Source organism: Ascaphus truei, chromosome 2 (genome assembly GCF_040206685.1).
Source record: "Ascaphus truei isolate aAscTru1 chromosome 2, aAscTru1.hap1, whole genome shotgun sequence".
Classification (NCBI taxonomy): domain Eukaryota; kingdom Metazoa; phylum Chordata; class Amphibia; order Anura; family Ascaphidae; genus Ascaphus; species Ascaphus truei.
In genome coordinates, this window is record NC_134484.1 from 667388 (window position 1) to 685766 (window position 18379).

At 56.4% G+C, this 18379-nt stretch overlaps 1 protein-coding gene across 2 annotated transcripts in view; it reads right to left on the reverse strand.

Moving 5' to 3' along the window:
* Positions 1 to 4218: 4218 nt before the first annotated feature.
* The window catches only part of SLC39A4 (solute carrier family 39 member 4), a 58994-nt gene continuing 44833 nt past the window's right edge, over positions 4219 to 18379 (reverse strand). For both annotated transcript variants that reach the window (XM_075580883.1, XM_075580884.1), the window contains 4 exons: positions 16734 to 16788; positions 13797 to 13949; positions 8238 to 8425; positions 4219 to 7748 (listed from right to left, as the gene is read on the reverse strand). In XM_075580883.1, coding sequence (XP_075436998.1) covers positions 7620 to 7748; positions 8238 to 8425; positions 13797 to 13949; positions 16734 to 16788 — 525 coding nt within the window. In that variant the 3' untranslated portion in view covers positions 4219 to 7619. The remainder of the gene's footprint in view (positions 7749 to 8237; positions 8426 to 13796; positions 13950 to 16733; positions 16789 to 18379) is intronic.

Sequence of the window (18379 nt, forward strand, 5' to 3'; positions counted from 1 at the left end):
TCCTGCTCTCCCACACTCCCTGGGGTTCCTGCTCTCCCACACTCCCTGGGGTTCCTGCTGTCCCACACACTCCCTGGGGTTCCTGCTCTCCCACACTCCATGGGGTTCCTGCTCTCCCACGCTCCCTGGGGTTCCTGCTCTCACACTCCCTGGGGTTCCTGCTCTCCCACACTCCCTGGGGTTCCTGCTCTCCCACACTCCCTGGGGTTCTTGCTCTCCCACACTCCCTGGGGTTCCTGCTCTCCCACAGTCCCTGAGGTTCCTGCTCTCCCACACTCCCTGAGGTTCCTGCTCTCCCACAGTCCCTGAGGTTCCTGCTCTCCCACACTCCCTGAGGTTCCTGCTCTCCCACACTCCCTGGGGTACCTGCTCTCCCACACTCCCTGAGGTTCCTGCTCTCCCACACTCCCTGGGGTTCCTGCTCTCCCACACTCCCTGGGGTTCCTGCTCTCCCACACTCCCTGGGGTTCCTGCTCTCCCACACTCCCTGGGGTTCCTGCTCTCCCACACTCCCTGGGGTTCCTGCTCTCCTACGCTCCCTGGGGTTCATGCTCTCACACTCCCTGGGGTTCCTGCTCTCCCACACTCCCTGGGGTTCCTGCTCTCCCACACTCCCTGGGGTTCCTGCTCTCCCACACTCCCTGGGGTTCCTGCCCTCCCACACTCCCTGGAGTTCCTGTCCTCCCACACTCCCTGGGATTCCTGCCCTCCCACACTCCCTGGGGTTCCTGCCCTCCCACACTCCCTGGGGTTCCTGCTCTCCCACACTCCCTGGGGTTCCTGCCCTCCCACACTCCCTGGAGTTCCTGTCCTCCCACACTCCCTGGGGTTCCTGCTCTCTTACACTCCCTGGGGTTCCTGCTCTCCCACACTCCCTGGGGTTCCTGCCCATCCTACAGTATAAGGATAATGCAAATAACATTCTGAATGGCATTATGTTTGGAGATACTGTAAGTGCCTGGCTTGAAGTCAGAAAATATCCAGGTTGTTACCGATTGTAGGGAACGCTGACTTTACAGCAACCCAAGAGACTGCAGTTTTCAGGACTTGGGCCAGTAGAGGACTTGTTCATGTCGCAGACTGTTTTAACACAGGACAACACATTTTCCCAACTTTCTCAACCACTCGAGAAAGATATTACTAAATAAATACTTACAGTACAGCTGGGACATTATGTGACGTCCTTGATGAGGGAGCATCCATCCCTATTAGAACACAATGCCTTGGCGTCCGGACTTGAGATCTCCATTCAAACAGGTTTTACATCTAAACGTATCTATACCGCCCTTATAGAGACCCGTACTGTGGGTCTCTGGAATCCCTTATTGGTCAATTGGCAGGTGGACTTCCCTGATCTGATAGATCAAGAGGTCCTGGTCAGAGGCTTCGGGAGTGTCCGTTCCATTACTCTGGATGCACATTTGGGGGACCTGCAGATTAAGAGATTGAACCGGGCATTCCTCACCCCAGCACAACTAAACTAATTTCAACACATTTCTCCAATTGGGTGTAAGAAGTGCGGCAGTACCAGCGCCAATATCTCACATCGCCTGTGGTACCGAAGAGAGATAAAGAAATTCTGGAATAAAACCTTAAGGTTTCTAAACAAACTGAAAACAAAACTTCCCCAGGACTTTAACCCAATGTTATTGGGATATATGGACGGCTGGAAGAAGACCTTGACGGTCAGTTTGTCGCGGCTGGCGGGAATGAGTCTCCGTTTGGCACGCAAACTGATTCTGGTCAACTGGCTAAAACCATTCGCTCCGAAAATTGGACAATTAGAATCTTATCTGTTCGCGGTTATAACGAGGGAAACATTTGACTCATTTGGAGACAATATGAAAGAACAGATAAATTCCTGAGTAAAGTGGGACCCCTTTTCGGACACACCGCCTCCCGACACATGTAAAGAGGTTATGGACCCTCCCCTGTCATCATTATTTTTTAGCATTTAAAGTTCACCAGTTTGTAAAGAAATATAAAATGCTGGGAGCTTATGGTCGCCTGAATGTTCACTGTGTTTTACTCATTGTATTCTGTAACCGCGCTCGCAGACAGACGCTTATATATAAATAAAAAACACATCCCTGTCATTAGGTCACTTTGCCCCTACATGGGACTGACCCTTTAACCCATTAAACACGTCCCTGTCATTAGGTCACTTTGCCCCTACGTGGGACTGACCCTTTAACCCATTAAACAAGTCCCTGTCATTAGGCCACTTTGCCCCTACGTGGGACTGACCCTTTAACCCATTAAACACGTCCCTGTCATTAGGTCAATTTGCCCCTACATGGGACTGACCCTTTAACCCATTAAACACGTCCCTGTCATTAGGTCACTTTGCCCCTACGTGGACTGACCCTTTAACCCATTAAACACGTCTCTGTCATTAGGTCACTTTGCCCCTATGTGGGACTTACCCTTTAACCCATTAAACACGTCCCGTTCATTAGATCACTTTGTCCCTACGTGGGACTGACCCTTTAACCCATTAAACACGTCCCTGTCATTAGGTCACTTTGCCCCTACGTGGACTGACCCTTTAACCCATTAAACACGTCTCTGTCATTAGGTCACTTTGCCCCTATGTGGGACTTACCCTTTAACCCATTAAACACGTCCCGTTCATTAGATCACTTTGTCCCTACGTGGGACTGACCCTTTAACCCATTAAACACGTCCCTGTCATTAGGTCACTTTGCCCCTACGTGGGACTGACCCTTTAACCCATTAAACACGTCCCTGTCATTAGATCACTTTGTCCCTACATGGGACTGACCCTTTAACCCATTAAACACGCCCCTGTCATTAGGTCACTTTGCTCCTACGTGGGACTGACCCTTTAACCCATTAAACACGTCCCGTTCATTAGGTCACTTTGCCCCTAGGGGGGACTGACCCTTTAACCCATTAAACACGTCCCGGTCATTAGATCACTTTGTCCCTACATGGGACTGACCCTTTAACCCATTAAACACGCCCCTGTCATTAGGTCACTTTGCTCCAACGTGGGACTGACACTTTAACCCATTAAACATGTCCCTGTCTTTAGGTCACTTTGCCCCTACGTGGGACTGACCCTTTAACCCATTAAACACGTCCCTGTCATTAGGTCACTTTGCCCCTACATGGGACTGACCCTTTAACCCATTAAAAACATCCCTGTCATTAGGTCACTTTGCCCCTACGGGGGACTGACCCTTTAACCCATTAAACATGTCCCGGTCATTAGATCACTTTGTCCCTACATGGGACTGACCCTTTAACCCATTAAACACATCCCGTTCATTAGGTCACTTTGCCCCTACATGGGACTGACCCTTTAACCCATTAAACACGTCCCTGTCATTAGGTCACTTTGCCCCTACGTGGGACTGACCCTTTAACCCATTAAACACGTCTGTCATTAAGTCACTTTGCCCCTATGTGGGACTTACCCTTTAACCCATTAAACACGTCCCGTTCATTAGATCACTTTGTCCCTATGTGGGACTGACCCTTTAACCCATTAAACACGTCCCTGTCATTAGGTCACTTTTCCCCTACGGGGGACTGACCCTTTAACCCATTAAACACGTCCCAGTCATTAGATCACTTTGTCCCTACATGGGACTGACCCTTTAACCCATTAAACACATCCCGTTCATTAGGTCACTTTGCTCCTACGTGGGACTGACCCTTTAACCCATTAAACACGTCCCTGTCATTAGGTCACTTTGCCCCTACATGGGACTGACCATTTAACCCATTAAACACGTCCCATTCATTAGATCACTTTGTCCCTATATGGGACTGACCATTTAACCCATTAAACACGTCCCTGTCATTAGGTCACTTTGCCCCTACGTGGACTGACCCTTTAACCCATTAAACACGTCCCTGTCATTAGATCACTTTGTCCCTACGTGGGACTGACCCTTTAACCCATTAAACACGTCCCGTTTATTAGGTCACTTTGCCCCTACGTGGACTGACCCTTTAACCCATTAAACACGTCCCTGTCATTAGGTCACTTTGTCCCTACGTGGGACTGACCCTTTAACCCATTAAACATGTCCCGTTCATTAGGTCACTTTGCCCCTACGTGGGACTGACCCTTTAACCCATTAAACACGTCCCTGTCATTAGGTCGCTTTGCCCCTACGTGGGACTGACCACACAGATAGACCACGCGCCTCTCCGGGGCTGTAATGATACTGCTGTACTACAGAATTGATATTAGGAGAATCGCAGTTTATCATTTATTTATCAGGTTATTATTCTTTTCTCTGAGATCCGTGTTATAAATAATTTTCATTTAGTGAGGTATAATATTTGTTCAGAAAGCGAAGAAAGAAAGAAGTCAGAGGGGTTCCCCGGTCTCAATCCCGACCACAGATATGAGATTTCTCTATAATAAAATGCTGGTCTCTGAAGTGGGCACTTCTGTGTGTGGGCGTGCCTTTGATGATACAGAAGAGTACCAAGCCTCACTCTTTCTTAGGAAACCTAAACATAATATTTTCCTAGAAACAGAATTTATTTATTTTTTGTTCATAGAAATATATATATATTTCTATGTACAGTTAGGTCCGGAAATAATTGGACACTGACACAATTGTCATAATTTTGGCTCTGTACGCCACCACAATGGATTTGAAATGAAACAACTGAGATGCAATAGAAGTGCAGACTTTCAGCTTTAATTCAAGGGGTTGAACAAAAATATCGTATGAAACGTTTAGGAATTGCAACCATTTTCATACACAGTCCCCTTATTTCTGGGGCTCAAATGTAATTGGACAAATGAACACAATCATAAATAAAATGTTCATTTTTAATACTTTGTCGAGAATCCTTTACAGGCAATGACTGAAGTCTGGAACGCATGGACATCACCAAACGCTGGGTTTCCTCCTTTGTGATGCTTTGCCAGGCCTTTACTGCAGCTGTCTTCAGTTGTTGTTTGTTTGTGGGTCTTTCTGCCTTAAGGTTTGTCTTCAGCAAGTGAAATGCATGCTCCATCGGGTTGAGATCAGGTGATTGACTCGGCCATTGCAGAATATTCCACTTCTTTGCCTTAAAAAAACTCCTGTGTTGCTTTCGCAGTATGTTTTGGGTCATTGTCCAACTGTAACGTGAAGCGCCGTCCAATCAACTTTGCTGAATCTGAGCAGACAATATATCCCTATACACTTCAGAATTCATCCGGCTGCTTCTGTCTTCTGTCACATCATCAATAAACACTAGTGACCCAGTGCCATTGTAAGCCATGCATGCCCATGCCATCACACTGCCTCCACCGTGTTTTTCAGATGATGTGGTATGCTTCGGATCATGAGCCGTTCCAAGCCTTCTCCATACTTTTTTCTTCCCATCATTCTGGTACAGGTTGATCTTAGTTTTTCATCTGTCCAAAGAATGCTGTTCCAGAATTGGGCTGGCTTTTTTAGATATTGTTTGGCAAAGTCTAATCTGGCCTTTCTATTCTTGAGGCTTATGAATGGTTTGCACCTTGTGGTGAACCCTCTGTATTTGCTCTCGTGAAGTCTTCTCTTTATGGTAGACTTGGATAATGATATGCCTACCTCCTGGAGAGTGTTCTTCACTTGGCTGGATGTTGTGAAGGGGTTTTTCTTTACCATGGAAAGGATCCTACGATCATCCACCACTGTTGTCTTCCGTGGACGTCCCGGCCTTTTTGTGTTGCAGAGCTCACTAGTGCGTTCTTTTTTTCTCAGAATGTACCAAACTGTTGATTTGGCCGCTCCTAATGTTCCTGCTATCTCTCTGATGGATTTTCTTTTTTTTGCAGCCTAAGGATGCCCTGTTTCACTTGCATTGAGAGCTCCTTTGTCCGCATGTTGAGGGTTCACAGCAACAGCTTCCAAATGCGAATGCCACACCTGGAATCAACTCCAGACCTTTTACCTGCTTAATTGATGATGAAATATGAAGGAATAGCCCATACCTGTCCATGAAACAGCTTTTGAGTCAATTGTCCAATTACTTTTGGTCCCTTGAAAAAGAGGGGGCTGCATATTAAAGAGGGGGCTGCATATTAAAGAGGGGGCTGCATATTAAAGAGATGTAATTCCTAAACCCTTCCTCCAATTTGGATGTGACACCCTCAGATTAAAGCTGATAGACTGCACTTTAATAAGCCCATATTCATTATTTAACTGTAACTTGAATTTATTTTGGTACACAGCCGAAATAACAAAACTTGTATCAGTGTCTGTCAGGAGCCAGGTGCCACACACCTTTACCAGCAGGCGCACAGCCCCCTACCTGCTCTGATGGCCGCTGATGGGGCTCAGGACTCATGACTCGCGCGCTCTCACGCGCACTCCCGCTTCCTCCGCGCATGCGCGTGGCTCATCCTCGCGCCGGACGGCGTTCCCACGCGGGCTGGGGTCACAGCGGGAGTTCCCGCCTCCGGATCCCGGTGCACACTCCCTGTGCGCGGCGCACGCACGTACCCGAGGTCCGTGGCAACAGGCACTGATTGCCCTCAGCACCCTCACCTGCGCTTCCTTAGCTTAGCCTATCACTGGCTCCGCACTGACACTCCCCCGGTTCCGCCTCCGGTTCGGATTGGACGTCTCACTTATTTAGGCTCAGCAGTGCCACTGGCACATCGGCTGAGCATAAGCTTCCTGTTCCTGTGCTTACCGCTCTTGTCTCCTAGATATCCTGCCTTGTCTTGTTTGATCTCCTGTGTACCGACCTTGGCTTGCCTTTGGACCACCGCTTCTCTGGAACCCCGACCTTGGCTATCCTCGACCCTCCGCAACTCTCCTAACCTGAACTCGGCTCTCGGACCTCGACCATTCTACCTTCTCCTGCACCGACCCCAGCGACTAGTACCTCCAACGCTCCGGACTTCTCCTACCCTCACCTCGGCAAGTATTATGACTATTCTACTCTCCCTGCTCCTGTCCCGGCGAGATCAACTACGCACACTCCAGACCGGATCCCCGTGCCTGTCGGTGGTGTTTTCTCTATTCCCAGCTCAGTACCGAGCGTCTCGTCTAGTTTGTGGTGGGCACAGCGTGACAGTGTCCAATTATTTCCGGACCTAACTGTATATGTATAAAAATAGGGCCTTTTAAAATATGGCGTCTAAACAGCTTTGGCACTAAGATAATAAAATGCCCTGAACACAGCACTGCTGCTTTTTATTGCACTTTGAAAGAAGGAAACCAGGACTACAAGTCCCAGCATGCACTGGGCTGGGAGGAAACAATGCCACAGAGAGTCAGGTGACCTGGAGATAGTGGCTATTATGTAAACAATGGACTGATGTCACCATTCAGATGCAGGGTCACCTTTTGACATGGCACCCAACCCAAAGGGTTATGTAATAACAGAACCACGGAACTACATGACCAAGAGGTCATGTAACCTTATTACCATGGGAGACACTGGACAGCTCTGTCTAGCACCACATCCACAGAAGCCCTGTAGGTCACTGTCCTGTGCCACCTACACCAGAGAATGGCTCCCACTCCAGGAAAGATCTCCATAGGGGACCGCATGAAGCCCACGGAGAGTGGACAGGATGTGAGACCGAGGTTGGGTTGTGGAGAGTAGGAGTCCTAAAGGAGGGAGGACGAAGGGTGTGGGGAGGATCACAGAGAGATGTTCTCCTCATAGAGGGACAGGAGCAGAAGGATGGTCCAGCCCAAGAGAAGTCCCAAATTATGAAGGAAGAAGAGGAGCCAGGGCCGGCTGTCTTTCACATTCATCATGGCGGGGAGCTGAAAGAAAGAGGGGAGAGAGAGGTAAGGGAGAGAAGAGAGAGGAGGGAGACATGGGAGGGGTAGAAGAGAGGAGGGAGAGAAGAGAGGGGCAGCAGAGAGGAGGGAGAGGTAAAGTGGAAAGAAAGGGGGAAATAGAAAGGGGAGAAGAGGGGAAGAAGAGTGGGGTGAGGGAATGAGGGGGGAGAAGAGGGGAAGAAGAGTGGGGTGAGGGAATGAGGGGGGAGAAGAGGGGAAGAAGAGTGGGATGAGGAAATGAGGGGGGAGAAGAGGGGAAGTGAAAGAGAGCTAGAGGGAAAGGGGGAGAGGTAAGAGGGGTGGGACAGAGAGGGGAGAAGTAGGGGGGGGGGAAACAAGCAGAGAATGGAGAACGGTAAAGGAGAGAGGGGAAGAGGGGGAGGAGAAGGGCACAAAATGGTGGATGGAAAGAGGAATAGAAGAGAGTGTGAAAGAAGCGCGAGGTTGATGCCCGTGGCTGCGTGGCCTCACCATGTCCACTAGAGCCACATAGAGGAAGAGTCCGGTGGCCACGGTGAATATCCACTGCTGCACCGCGTAGTCTGCGGAGATGGAGAGCGCGATGTACAGGCCGATGAACGCCGTGAGAGCACTGCCGAAATTCAGCAGCAGCGCCCAGCGCACACTGAGTCCGGCATGCAGCAGCGCCGCAAAGTCACCTGGGAAAACAGGGTCAGGGGTCAGAGCAGGAATCTACAGGGTATATCGGTGTCACTGTGTCACCCTGCGGGGAGGGACAGTCCCATGTCACAGAGCCCCCCTCTATCTGTGTCACTGTGTCACCCTGCGGGGAGGGGACAGTCCCATGTCCCAGAGCCCCCCTCTATCTATGTCACTGTGTCACCCTGCGGGGAGGGACAGTCCCATGTCCCAGAGCCCCACTCAATCTGTGTCACTGTGTCACCCTGCGGGGAGGGACAGTCCCATGTCCCAGAGCCCCCCTCTATCTGTGTCACTGTGTCACCCTGCGGGGAGGGGACAGTCCCATGTCCCAGAGCTCCCCTCTATCTGTGTCACCCTGCGGGGAGGGACAGTCCCATGTCCCAGAGCTCCCCTCTATCTGTGTCACTGTGTCACCCTGCGGGGAGGGGACAGTCCCATGTCCCAGAGCCCCACTCTATCTGTGTCACTGTGTCACCCTGCGGGGAGGGACAGTCTCATGTCCCAGAGCCCCCCTCTATCTGTGTCACTGTGTCACCCTGCGGGGAGGGGACAGTCCCATGTCCCAGAGCCCCCCTCTATCTGTGTCACTGTGTCACCATGCGGGAGGGACAGTCCCATGTCCCAGAGCCCCCCTCTATCTGTGTCACTGTGTCACCCTGCGGGAGGGACAGTCCCATGTCCCAGAGCGCCCCCCTCTATCTGTGTCACTGTGTCACCCTGCGGGGAGGGCACAGTCCCATGTCCCAGAGCCCCCCTCTATCTGTGTCACTGTGTCACCCTGCGGGAGGGACAGTCCCATGTCCCAGAGCCCCCCTCTATCTGTGTCACTGTGTCACCCTGCGGGGAGGGACAGTCCCATGTCCCAGAGCTCCCCTCTATCTGTGTCACTGTGTCACCCTGCGGAGAGGGACAGTCCCATGTTCCAGAGCCCCCCTCTGTGTCACTGTCACCCTGCGGGGAGCGACAGTCCCATGTCCCAGAGCCCCCCTCTATCTGTGTCACTGTGTCACTCTGCGGGGAGGGGACAGTCCCATGTCCCAGAGCCCCCCTCTATCTGTGTCACTGCGTCACCCTGCGGGGAGGGGACAGTCCCATGTCCCAGAGCCCCCCTCTATCTGTGTCACTGTGTCACCCTGCGGGGAGGGGACAGTCCCATGTCCCAGAGCCCCCCTCTATCTGTGTCACCCTGCGGGAGGGACAGTCCCATGTCCCAGAGCCCCCCTCTATCTGTGTCACTGTGTCACCCTGCGGGGAGGGACAGTCCCATGTCCCAGAGCCCACCTCTATCTGTGTCACTGTGTCACCCTGCGGGGAGGGCCAGTCCCATGTCCCAGAGCGCCCCTCTATCTGTGTCACTGTGTCACCCTGCGGGGAGGGACAGTCCCATGTCCCAGAGCCCCCCTCTATCTGTGTCACTGTGTCACCCTGCGGGGAGCGACAGTCCCATGTCCCAGAGCCCCCCTCTATCTGTGTCACCCTGCGGGGAGGGACAGTCCCATGTCCCAGAGCCCCCTCTATCTGTGTCACTGTGTCACCCTGTGGGGAGGGACAGTCCCATGTCCCAGAGCCCCCCTCTATCTGTGTCACTGTGTCACCCTGCGGGGAGGGACAGTCCCATGTCCCAGAGCCCCCCTCTATCTGTCACTGTGTCACCCTGCGGGGAGGGACAGTCCCATGTCCCAGAGCTCCCCTCTATCTGTGTCACTGTGTCACCCTGCGGGGAGGGGACAGTCCCATGTCCCAGAGCCCCCCTCTATCTGTGTCACTGTGTCACCCTGCGGGGAGGGACAGTCCCATGTCCCAGAGCTCCCCTCTATCTGTGTCACTGTGTCACCCTGTGGGGAGGGACAGTCCCATGTCCCAGAGCCCCCCTCTATCTGTGTCACTGTGTCACCCTGCGGGGAGGGACAGTCCCATGTCCCAGAGCCCCCCTCTATCTGTGTCACTGTGTCACCCTGCGGGGAGGGACAGTCCCATGTCCCAGAGCCCCCCTCTATCTGTGTCACTGTGTCACCCTGCGGGGAGGGGACAGTCCCATGTCCCAGAGCCCCCCCCTATCTGTGTCACTGTGTCACCCTGCGGGAAGGGGACAGTCCCATGTCTCAGAGCTCCCCTCTATCTGTGTCACTGTGTCACCCTGCGGGGAGGGGACAGTCCCATGTCTCAGAGCCCCCCTCTATCTGTCACTGTGTCACCCTGCGGGGAGGGACAGTCCCATGTCCCAGAGCCCCCCTCTATCTGTGTCACTGTGTCACCCTGCGGGGAGGGACAGTCCCATGTCCCAGAGCCCCCCTCTATCTGTGTCACTGTGTCACCCTGCGGGGAGGAACAGTCCCATGTCCCAGAGCCCCCCTCTATCTGTGTCACTGTGTCACCCTGCGGGGAGGGACAGTCCCATGTCACAGAGCCCCCCTCTATCTGTGTCACTGTGTCACCCTGCGGGAAGGGACAGTCCCATGTCCCAGAGCCCCCCTCTATCTGTGTCACTGTATCACCCTGCGGGGAGGGACAGTCCCATGTCCCAGAGCCCCCCTCTATCTGTGTCACTGTGTCACCCTGCGGGGAGGGACAGTCCCATGTCACAGAGCGCCCCTCTATCTGTGTCACTGTGTCACCCTGCGGGGAGGGACAGTCCCATGTCCCAGAGCCCCCCTCTATCTGTGTCACTGAGTCACCCTGCGGGGAGGGGACAGTCCCATGTCCCAGAGCTCCCCTCTATCTGTGTCACTGTGTCACCCTGCGGGGAGGGACAGTCCCATGTCCCAGAGCCCCCCTCTATCTGTGTCACTGTGTCACCCTGCGGGAGGGACAGTCCCATGTCCCAAAGCCCCTATCTATCTGTGTCACTGTGTCACCCTGCGGGGAGGGACAGTCCCATGTCACAGAGCCCCCCTCTATCTGTGTCACTGTGTCACCCTGCGGGAAGGGACAGTCCCATGTCCCAGAGCTCCCCTCTATCTGTGTCACTGTGTCACCCTGCGGGGAGGGGACAGTCCCATGTCCCAGAGCCCCCCTCTATCTGTGTCACTGTGTCACCCTGCGGGGAGGGACAATCCCATGTCCCAGAGCCCCCCTCTATCTGTGTCACTGTGTCACCCTGCGGGGAGGGACAGTCCCATGTCCCAGAGCCCCCCTCTATCTGTGTCACTGTGTCACCCTGCGGGGAGGGGACAGTCCCATGTCCCAGAGCTCCCCTCTATCTGTGTCACTGTGTCACCCTGCGGGGAGGGACAGTCCCATGTCCCAGAGCCCCCCTCTATCTGTGTCACTGTGTCACCCTGCGGGAGGGACAGTCCCATGTCCCAGAGCCCCCATCTATCTGTGTCACTGTGTCACCCTGCGGGGAGGGACAGTCCCATGTCACAGAGCCCCCCTCTATCTGTGTCACTGTGTCACCCTGCGGGAAGGGACAGTCCCATGTCCCAGAGCTCCCCTCTATCTGTGTCACTGTGTCACCCTGCGGGGAGGGGACAGTCCCATGTCCCAGAGCCCCCCTCTATCTGTGTCACTGTGTCACCCTGTGGGGAGGGACAGTCCCATGTCCCAGAGCCCCCCTCTATCTGTGTCACTGTGTCACCCTGCGGGGAGGGACAGTCCCATGTCCCAGAGCCCCCCTCTATCTGTGTCACTGTGTCACCCTGCGGGGAGGGACAGTCCTATGTCCCAGAGCCCCCCTCTATCTGTCACTGTCACCCTGCGGGGAGGGACTGTCCCATGTCCCAGAGTCCCCCTCTATCTGTGTCACTGTGTCACCATGCGGGGAGGGACAGTCCCATGTCCCAGAGCCCCCCTCTATCTATGTCACTGTGTCACCCTGCGGGGAGGGACAGTCCTATGTCCCAGAGCCCCCCTCTATCTGTGTCACTGTGTCACCCTGCGGGGAGGGACAGTCCCATGTCCCAGAGCCCCCCTCTATCTGTGTCACCCTGCGGGGAGGGACAGTCCCATGTCCCAGAGCCCCCCTCTATCTGTGTCACTGTGTCACCCTGCGGGGAGGGACAGTCCCATGTCCCAGAGCCCCCCTCTATCTGTGTCACTGTGTCACCCTGCGGGGAGGGGACAGTCCCATGTCTCAGAGCCCCCTCTATCTGTGTCACTGTGTCACCCTGCGGGGAGGGGACAGTACCATGTCCCAGAGCTCCCCTCTATCTGTGTCACTGTGTCACCCTGCGGGGAGGGACAGTCCCATGTCCCAGAGCCCCCCTCTATCTGTGTCACGGTGTCACCCTGCGGGGAGGGACAGTCCCATGTCCCAGAGCTCCCCTCTATCTGTGTCACTGTGTCACCCTGCGGGGAGGGACAGTCCCATGTCCCAGAGCCCCCCTCTATCTGTGTCACGGTGTCACCCTGCGGGGAGGGACAGTCCCATGTCCCAGAGCCCCCCTCTATCTGTGTCACGGTGTCACCCTGCGGGGAGGGACAGTCCCATGTCCCAGAGCTCCCCTCTATCTGTGTCACTGTGTCACCCTGCGGGGAGGGGACAGTCCCATGTCCCAGAGCTCCCCTCTATCTGTGTCACTGTGTCACCCTGCGGGGAGGGACAGTCCCATGTCCCAGAGCCCCCTCTATCTGTGTCACTGTGTCACCCTGTGGGGAGGGACAGTCCCATGTCACAGAGCCCCCCTCTATCTGTGTCACTGTGTCACCCTGCGGGGAGGGGACAGTCCCATGTCCCAGAGCCCCCCTCTATCTGTGTCACTGTGTCACCCTGCGGGGAGGGGACAGTCCCATGTCCCAGAGCCCCCTCTATCTGTGTCACTGTGTCACCCTGCGGGGAGGGACAGTCCCATGTCCCAGAGCCCCCCTCTATCTGTGTCACTGTGTCACCCTGCGGGCAGGGACAGTCCCATGTCCCAGAGCCCCCTCTATCTGTGTCACCCTGCGGGGAGGGACAGTCCCATGTCCCAGAGCCCCCCTCTATCTGTGTCACTGTGTCACCCTGCGGGAGGGACAGTCCCATGTCCCAGAGCCCCCCTCTATCTGTGTCACTGTGTCACCCTGTGGGGAGGGACAGTCCCATGTCCCAGAGCCCCCTCTATCTGTGTCACTGTGTCACCCTGCGGGCAGGGACAGTCCCATGTCCCAGAGCCCCCTCTATCTGTGTCACTGTGTCACCCTGCGGGAGGGACAGTCCCATGTCCCAGAGCTCCCCTCTATCTGTGTCACTGTGTCACCCTGCGGGGAGGGGACAGTCCCATGTCCCAGAGCCCCCCTCTATCTGTGTCACTGTGTCACCCTGCGGGCAGGGACAGTCCCATGTCCCAGAGCGCCCCCCTCTATCTGTGTCACTGTGTCACCCTGCGGGCAGGGACAGTCCCATGTCCCAGAGCCCCCTCTATCTGTGTGGGCGGAGAGGTCAGGACTCACCCAGCTCATGTGGAAGTTCGTGGCACAGAACGGCCAGGGACGTGGCCAGACCCGTCTTCCAGGAGGTGGAGAACGCAGCCCCCATAGCGAGACCGTCCGCAAAGTTGTGTATCGCGTCCCCGATGGTGATCATGTATGGGAGCATTCTCAGCTCTAAGAGGGGAGAGACGGGGTGTCATCAGGGGAGAGACGGGGTGTCATCGGGGGAGAGACGGGGTGTCATCGGGGGGAGAGACGGGCTGTCATCGGGGGGGAGAGACGGGCAGTCAATCGAGGGGAGAGACGGGCTGTCATCGGGGGGAAGAGATGGGGTGTCATCGGGGGGGAGAGACGGGCTGTCATCGGGGGAGAGACGGGGTGTCACCGGGGGGAGAGACGGGCTGTCATCGGGGGGGAGAGACGGGCTGTCATCGGGGGGGAGAGACGGGGTGTCACCGGGGGGAGAGACGGGGTGTCATCGGGGGAGAGACGGGCTGTCATCGGGGGAGAGACGGGGTGTCACCGGGGGGAGAGACGGGGTGTCACCGGGGGGAGAGACGGGGTGTCACCGGGGGGAGAGACGGGGTGTCACCGGGGGAGAGACGGGCTGTCATCGGGGGGGAGAGACGGGCTGTCATCGGGGGAGAGACGGGCTGTCATCGGAGGGAGAGACGGGCTGTCATCGGGGGAGAGACGGGCTGTCATCGGAGGAGAGACGGGGTGTCATCGGGGGGGAGAGACGGGCTGTCATCGGGGGGAGAGACGGGCTGTCATCGGGGGGAGAGACGGGCTGTCATCGGGGGGAGAGACGGGCTGTCATCGGGGGAGAGACGGGCTGTCATCGGGGGAGAGACGGGCTGTTATCGGGGGAGAGACGGGGTGTCATCGGGGGGAGAGACGGGCTGTCATCGGGGGGGGAGACGGGCTGTCATCGGGGGGAGAGACGGGCTGTCATCGGGGGAGAGACGGGCTGTCATCGGGGGAGAGACGGGCTGTCATCGGGGGAAAGACGGGGTGTCATCGGGGGGAGAGACGGGCTGTCATCGGGGGGGGAGACAGGCTGTCATCGGGGGAGAGACGGGCTGTCATCGGGGGAAAGACGGGGTGTCATCGGGGGGGAGACGGGGTGTCATCGGGGGGAGAGACGGGCTGTCATCGGGGGAGAGACGGGCTGTCATCGGGGGAGAGACGGGCTGTCATCGGGGGAGAGACGGGGTGTCATCGGGGGAGAGACGGGGTGTCATCGGGGGAGAGACGGGCTGTCATCGGGGGAGAGACGGGCTGTCATCGGAGGGAGAGACGGGCTGTCATCGGGGGAAGAGATGGGCTGTCATCGGAGGGAGAGACGGGCTGTCATCGGGGGGAGAGACGGGCTGTCATCGGGGGAAGAGACGGGCTGTCATCGGGGGAGAGACGGGGTGTCATCGGGGGAGAGACGGGGTGTCACCGGGGGGAGAGACGGGCTGTCATCGGGGGAGAGACGGGGTGTCATCGGGGGGAGAGACGGGCTATCATCGGGGGAGAGACGGGGTGTCATCGGAGGGAGAGACGGGCTGTCATCGGGGGAGAGACGGGGTGTCATCGGGGGAGAGACGGGGTGTCATCGGGGGAGAGACGGGGTGTCATCGGAGGGAGAGACAGGCAGTCATCGGGGAGAGACGGGGTGTCATCTGGGGGGAGAGACGGGCTGTCATCGAGGGGAGAGACGGGCTGTCATCGGGGGGGAGAGACGGGGTGCCATCGGGGGGAGAGACGGGCTGCCATCGGGGGAGAGACAGGGTGTCATCGGGGGGTGCGCAGTGAGGGAGTTGGGGGAGCGCAGTGAGGGAGTTGGGGGTGCGCAGTGAGGGAGTTGGGGGTGCGCAGTGAGGTAGTTGGGGGTGCGCAGTGGGGGAGTTGGGGATGCGCAGTGAGGGAGTTGGGGGTGCGCAGTGAGGGAGTTGGGGGTGCGCAGTGAGGGAGTTGGGGGTGCGCAGTGAGGGAGTTGGGGGTGCGCAGTGAGGGAGTTGGGGGTGCGCAGTGAGGGAGTTGGGGGTGCGCAGTGAGGGAGTTGGGGGTGCGCAGTGAGGGAGTTTGGGGTGCGCAGTGAGGGAGTTGGGGGTGCGCAGTGAGGGAGTTGGGGTGCGCAGTGGGGGAGTTGGGGGTGCGCAGTGAGGAAGTTGGGGGTGCGCAGTGAGGGAGTTGGGGGATAGGAAGGGAGTTGGGGGAGAGCAGTGAGGGAGTTGGGGGTGCGCAGTGAGGAAGTCGGGGAGCGCAGTGAGGTAGTTGGGGGTGCGCAGTGAGGGAGTTGGGGGTGCGCAGTGGGGGAGTTGGGGGTGTGCAGTGAGGGAGTTGGGGGAGCGCAGTGAGGGAGTTGGGGGTGCGCAGTGAGGGAGTTGGGGGAGCGCAGTGAGGGAGTTGGGGGAGCGCAGTGAAGGAGTTGGGGGTGCGCAGTGAGGGAGTTGGGGGTGCGCAGTGAGGGAGTTGGGGGTGCGGGAGTTGGGGGTGCGCAGTGAGGGAGTTGGGGGTGCGCAGTGAGGGAGTTGGGGGTGCGCAGTGAGGGAGTTGGGGGGGTGCAGTTGGCGAGTTGGGGGTGCCCAGGGGGTGTGCGCAGTGAGGGAGTTGCGGGTGCGAACTGAAGAAGTTGAGGTTATGGAGGGAGTTGGGGGAGCGCAGTGAGGGAGTTGGGGGTGCGCAGTGGGGGAGTTTGGTGTTAGGGAGGGAGTTGGGGGTGCGCAGTGAGGGAGTTGGGGGTTAGGGAGGGAGTTGGGGTGCAGGGAGAGAGAGTTGGGGGTGCGCAGTGGGGGAGTTTGATGTTAGGGAGGGAGTTGGGGTGCAGGGAGAGAAAGTTGGGGGTGCGCAGTGGGGGAGTTGGGGGTGCAGAGTTGCGGGTGCCAAGTGGGGGAGTTGGGTGTTAGGGAGGGAGTTGGGGTGCAGGGAGAGAGAAATGGGGTGCAAGGAGAGATTTGGGGAACACACCGCGGCTTATTTTTGGCTTATTCACAGTCGCATACTCCACATCCGAAGTGTTTACCTGGAATACAACAGAAGGGAACTCAGTAATGTGTGCGTGCAGTGTATGTGTGCGTGCAGTGTCTGTGTGCGTGCAGTGTGTGTGTGTGTGCAGTGTCTGTGTGTGCGTGCAGTGTCTGTGTGTGCGTGCAGTGTCTGTGTGCGTGCAGTGTGTGTGTGTGTGTGTGCAGTGTCTGTGTGTGTGTGCAGTGTCTGTGTGTGCGTGCAGTGTCTGTGTGTGCGTGCAGTGTCTGTGTGTGCGTGCAGTGTCTGTGTGTGCGTGCAGTGTCTGTGTGTGCGTGCAGTGTCTGTGTGTGCGTGCAGTGTCTGTGTGTGCGTGCAGTGTCTGTGTGTGCGTGCAGTGTCTGTGTGCGTGCAGTGTGTGTGTGTGCGTGCAGTGTCTGTGTGTGCGTGCAGTGTCTGTGTGTGCGTGCAGTGTCTGTGTGCGTGCAGTGTGTGTGTGTGCGTGCAGTGTCTGTGTGTGCGTGCAGTGTCTGTGTGTGCGTGCAGTGTCTGTGTGTGCGTGCAGTGTCTGTGTGTGCGTGCAGTGTCTGTGTGTGCGTGCAGTGTCTGTGTGTGCGTGCAGTGTCTGTGTGTGCGTGCAGTGTCTGTGTGTGCGTGCAGTGTCTGTGTGTGCGTGCAGTGTCTGTGTGCGTGCAGTGTGTGTGTGTGCGTGCAGTGTGTGTGCGTGCAGTGTCTGTGTGTGCGTGCAGTGTGTGTGTGTGTGTGTGCAGTGTCTGTGTGTGCGTGCAGTGTCTGTGTGTGCGTGCAGTGTCTGTGTGTGCGTGCAGTGTCTGTGTGTGCGTGCAGTGTCTGTGTGTGCGTGCAGTGTCTGTGTGTGCGTGCAGTGTCTGTGTGTGCGTGCAGTGTCTGTGTGTGCGTGCAGTGTCTGTGTGTGCGTGCAGTGTCTGTGTGTGCGTGCAGTGTCTGTGTGTGCGTGCAGTGTCTGTGTGTGCGTGCAGTGTCTGTGTGCGTGCAGTGTGTGTGTGTGTGTGTGGTGTGCTTTTGTGCGTTTGTATATCGTCTGCAATGTATATAAGATGATCTCAGTAATTCATGCAGCAAAATTATGTAATATATAATAGAAAAAAAGAGTTTGCTGGCTGCTGATATGTAATTAATCCCTTAACGAACCACTAACGAGAGTAGCATGTGTGTATATATATACTTCCCATCCTTCCTTCTCCTCACACCTCCCGTCCTTCCTTCTCCTCACACCTCCCGTCCTTCCTTCTCCTCACACCTCCCGTCCTTCCTTCTCCTCAAGCCTCCCATCCTTCCTTCTCCTCACACCTCCCGTCCTTCCTTCTCCTCACACCACCCGTCCTTCCTTCTCCTCACACCACCCGTCCTTCCTTCTCCTCACACCTCCCGTCCTTCCTTCTCCTCACACCTCTCGTCCTTCCTTCTCCTCACACCTCCCGTCCTTCCTTCTCCTCACACCTCTCGTCCTTCCTTCTCCTCACACCTCCCGTCCTTCCTTCTCCTCACACCTCCCATCCTTCCTTCTCCTCACACCTCCCGTCCTTCCTTCTCCTCACACCTCCCGTCCTTCCTTCTCCTCACACCTCCCGTCCTTCCTTCTCCTCACACCTCCCGTCCTTCCTTCTCCT